General features: G+C 34.3%; 1 protein-coding gene across 1 annotated transcript in view; it reads right to left on the reverse strand.

Moving 5' to 3' along the window:
• Window positions 1-759: 759 nt before the first annotated feature.
• LOC107100365 (lysozyme C, milk isozyme-like) overlaps window positions 760-2,897 on the reverse strand; it is a 5,950-nt gene continuing 3,812 nt past the window's right edge. The window contains exons 4-5 of the mRNA XM_015398825.1: window positions 1,055-1,099; window positions 760-909 (exon numbers count right to left, since the gene is read on the reverse strand). Of these exons, the coding sequence (XP_015254311.1) occupies window positions 849-909; window positions 1,055-1,099 (106 nt within the window). The 3' untranslated portion in view covers window positions 760-848. The remainder of the gene's footprint in view (window positions 910-1,054; window positions 1,100-2,897) is intronic.

Below are 2,897 nucleotides of genomic sequence, written 5' to 3' on the forward strand. Positions count from 1 at the left end.
GACAAAGTAAGACTCAAGTCCTATAGGAGAGAGTGGCTCCCAAACTTGCTCCTAAAAGACACCTGCCTGCACATTTTAGTTGCCTTCTTTAGGTGCACATGTGTGCAGAAGCAGGGACACATCTAATTTTAAGTCAGGGGACTCCATAGTGCTTGATACTAGATTCAGTCATTCATCTACATGCTCCTACAAGTGTGTATTGTATGTCAAATACTGCATATTTAAGTTAAGGTTTATTTTTTCTACATGGCACAAACTATTTCCATTCATCTTCTACTGCTTGTCCATCAGCATTACAGGGGGCTTGTGCCCATCTTCAGCAGTGGAGGGGCAAAAGGCAGGATACACCTAGGAAAGGTCACCAATTCATCACAGAGGCACAAAAAATCTAAGATTGACTGTGAAAAGATGCCAGTTTACCCAGAGAGAACCTTTGCATACACAAGAAGGACATTTAAACTCCATGAAAAAAGACCCAGCCAGAAATAAAAAACACGTCCTTACTGCAAAGCCAACGTTGCTACAAAATACACCAACATGCAGCCCTGAAATCCCACCAGTGCAGTAAAATATTTTTAAAGTTGATTGTTAGACATTTGAAAATTAGGGAAAAATAAAAGGGGTTTGTATTGATCTGCATTTTTATATGCTAAACCAATGGTTTCACCCAATTATTTTATTTTATTTACACTCATCCAAAGTCATTATTAGCACTTTTCAAGGGGAATAGGAACATTGTGAAGAAAGCAACACATGAAACATGCTTCAAAGTTTTATTTGATAAGATTTTTGAACATGGTGAAGAAGATTGATCATTCTACTGAGATTTAAAGATGTTTGGAGCTTTCTCAGCAATCACTGAAGTAGTCCTGAACATCATGGCAGTCGTCATCAATGAGATTCTTCAGGCTGCAAACAGAGGGGATCTGCGTTACTCAGAGTAACAATATATTGTGATTTATTAACTAAACTTTCATCTTGTTGAAGAAAAAAAAACGTTTGAAAATCCAAAGAAAGTAAAACATAAAGGAGGATGTTTGAAAATAGAACTTACACTTTGAAGAGCTTCTCTGGTTTTTCCATCATGAAGGCTTTCTTCCTGTTTAAGAAAGTAGAACATTTTCACCTTTTTAAAAATAATTCTTATATTTATAGTTTCATTTAAATAATATGCAGAGCAATAAAACAGTGTTTGCAGCATCTCTTTTTATCGATTTTGTTCTTCACATTTTGATGAAGAACATAACATTTGATCAAGTTCAACAGATTAATAAAGAAAACACTTTTTATGTTTTCATTTTATTCATTAAAGGANTTTTAAAAATAATTCTTATATTTATAGTTTCATTTAAATAATATGCAGAGCAATAAAACAGTGTTTGCAGCATCTCTTTTTATCGATTTTGTTCTTCACATTTTGATGAAGAACATAACATTTGATCAAGTTCAACAGATTAATAAAGAAAACACTTTTTATGTTTTCATTTTATTCATTAAAGGATAAAATCTAGTTGAAACAATCTGGTTAGAGGTCAGTTTCTGGGACTTTGTTACACCAGTGGACAACAGAATACATACTATACATTTTTTTTTTTTTATCAAAGGACAGGGTGGGGTCCCCAATAGCTGCACATATTGCTCATTCAGGAGGTCAGACAAGAACCAAGAACAACATCTAATGGTTTAAAGGCTTAACTTTCCTCTAATTAGGTTAGTGTTCATGATTCTTTCTTATTATTTTTTTAAACGACTCTGCAAAAGGGGAGAACATCTGGAGGAGAACATAAATGCCAGAACCCCTGCCGACTAAAAAGAACAAAAAAAGGTGTCCCACAGTTGCAAAAAAAGAAAAGAAAAAGATTATCTCCAAGCCTGGGCAAACTCTGTGAAATGACAAAACAATAGTAGAACACCTCTAGTTTCTTGTTACAGTTGGTGTGAAACTAACCTAACATTTTACCTAAACAATTGTGAACTGACAGTCATACCTGGTGGTTAGACTGAATCTGCTCTGGTTCTTTGGGATTAGGCTGACTTGTATTTAACCAAAACCCTGAATAAATTTCCAAAGTACGCATATTTGCTGTTCATGAAGTTATTTATTTAATTAAAACATTAATTTAATAAATACTATTCATTATCCCTTGGATTTGCATTGGGAATTAGTCAAAAACATTCCAATGGATCTAAATTAATTTAAAGCTAATTTGACTTTGTTCCAAACTCTTCAAGATGATCTCAGGCATACAATTCTAGCTTAACTTTGATCTCATTTCATAATTTATTGATTAGGGAGTTCAGTCATTTTGTGTGTGTGTGTGTGTATGCTGTAGGCTACTTTAGTTGAGTTTCACTAGTTTACTAAAGTGAAATATGTTTGACGTGGAGTTAAATTCTTTTCTGACATTGTGAATATATACCCTATCAGTATATTTTACTGTTTGACCATGATTTAGCTTGATTCACACTTCAATTTGTTGTCCTAACACTGAAGCACTTAAATGATATTTGCTACAACCCCTGAGATCTTGGCTGACTTAAATCAGAATCCAATTAACTAATTGATACTTCCTGTTTTGGAAACAAAATTCATGAATAAGCTGACTCAAGAAAGCCGCTCTATTCTCTTTGCAATTTAAAAGATGATTTTAACACAGCAGAAATTGTAACATAAGCAAACACAAATAGGTGTATTTTTCCAATGATTTGAGCAGATTGGTATTTGCCATTAGAATAAGATACTTTTCTCAGGAAATGTGGCTTTTGTTGTTCTGCTATTCTTCATGTTAGCCACTAGAGGGCATCCTGAGGCTGCTGAAAGGTTGATTGCCTCTCCTGCACCTGTGAGCTTACCCAAGTGCAACTCATCACCAAGGCAGTATAAAAGAAGTGGTTGA

Source organism: Cyprinodon variegatus, unplaced genomic scaffold (assembly GCF_000732505.1).
Source record: "Cyprinodon variegatus isolate N-32 unplaced genomic scaffold, C_variegatus-1.0 Scaffold964, whole genome shotgun sequence".
Classification (NCBI taxonomy): domain Eukaryota; kingdom Metazoa; phylum Chordata; class Actinopteri; order Cyprinodontiformes; family Cyprinodontidae; genus Cyprinodon; species Cyprinodon variegatus.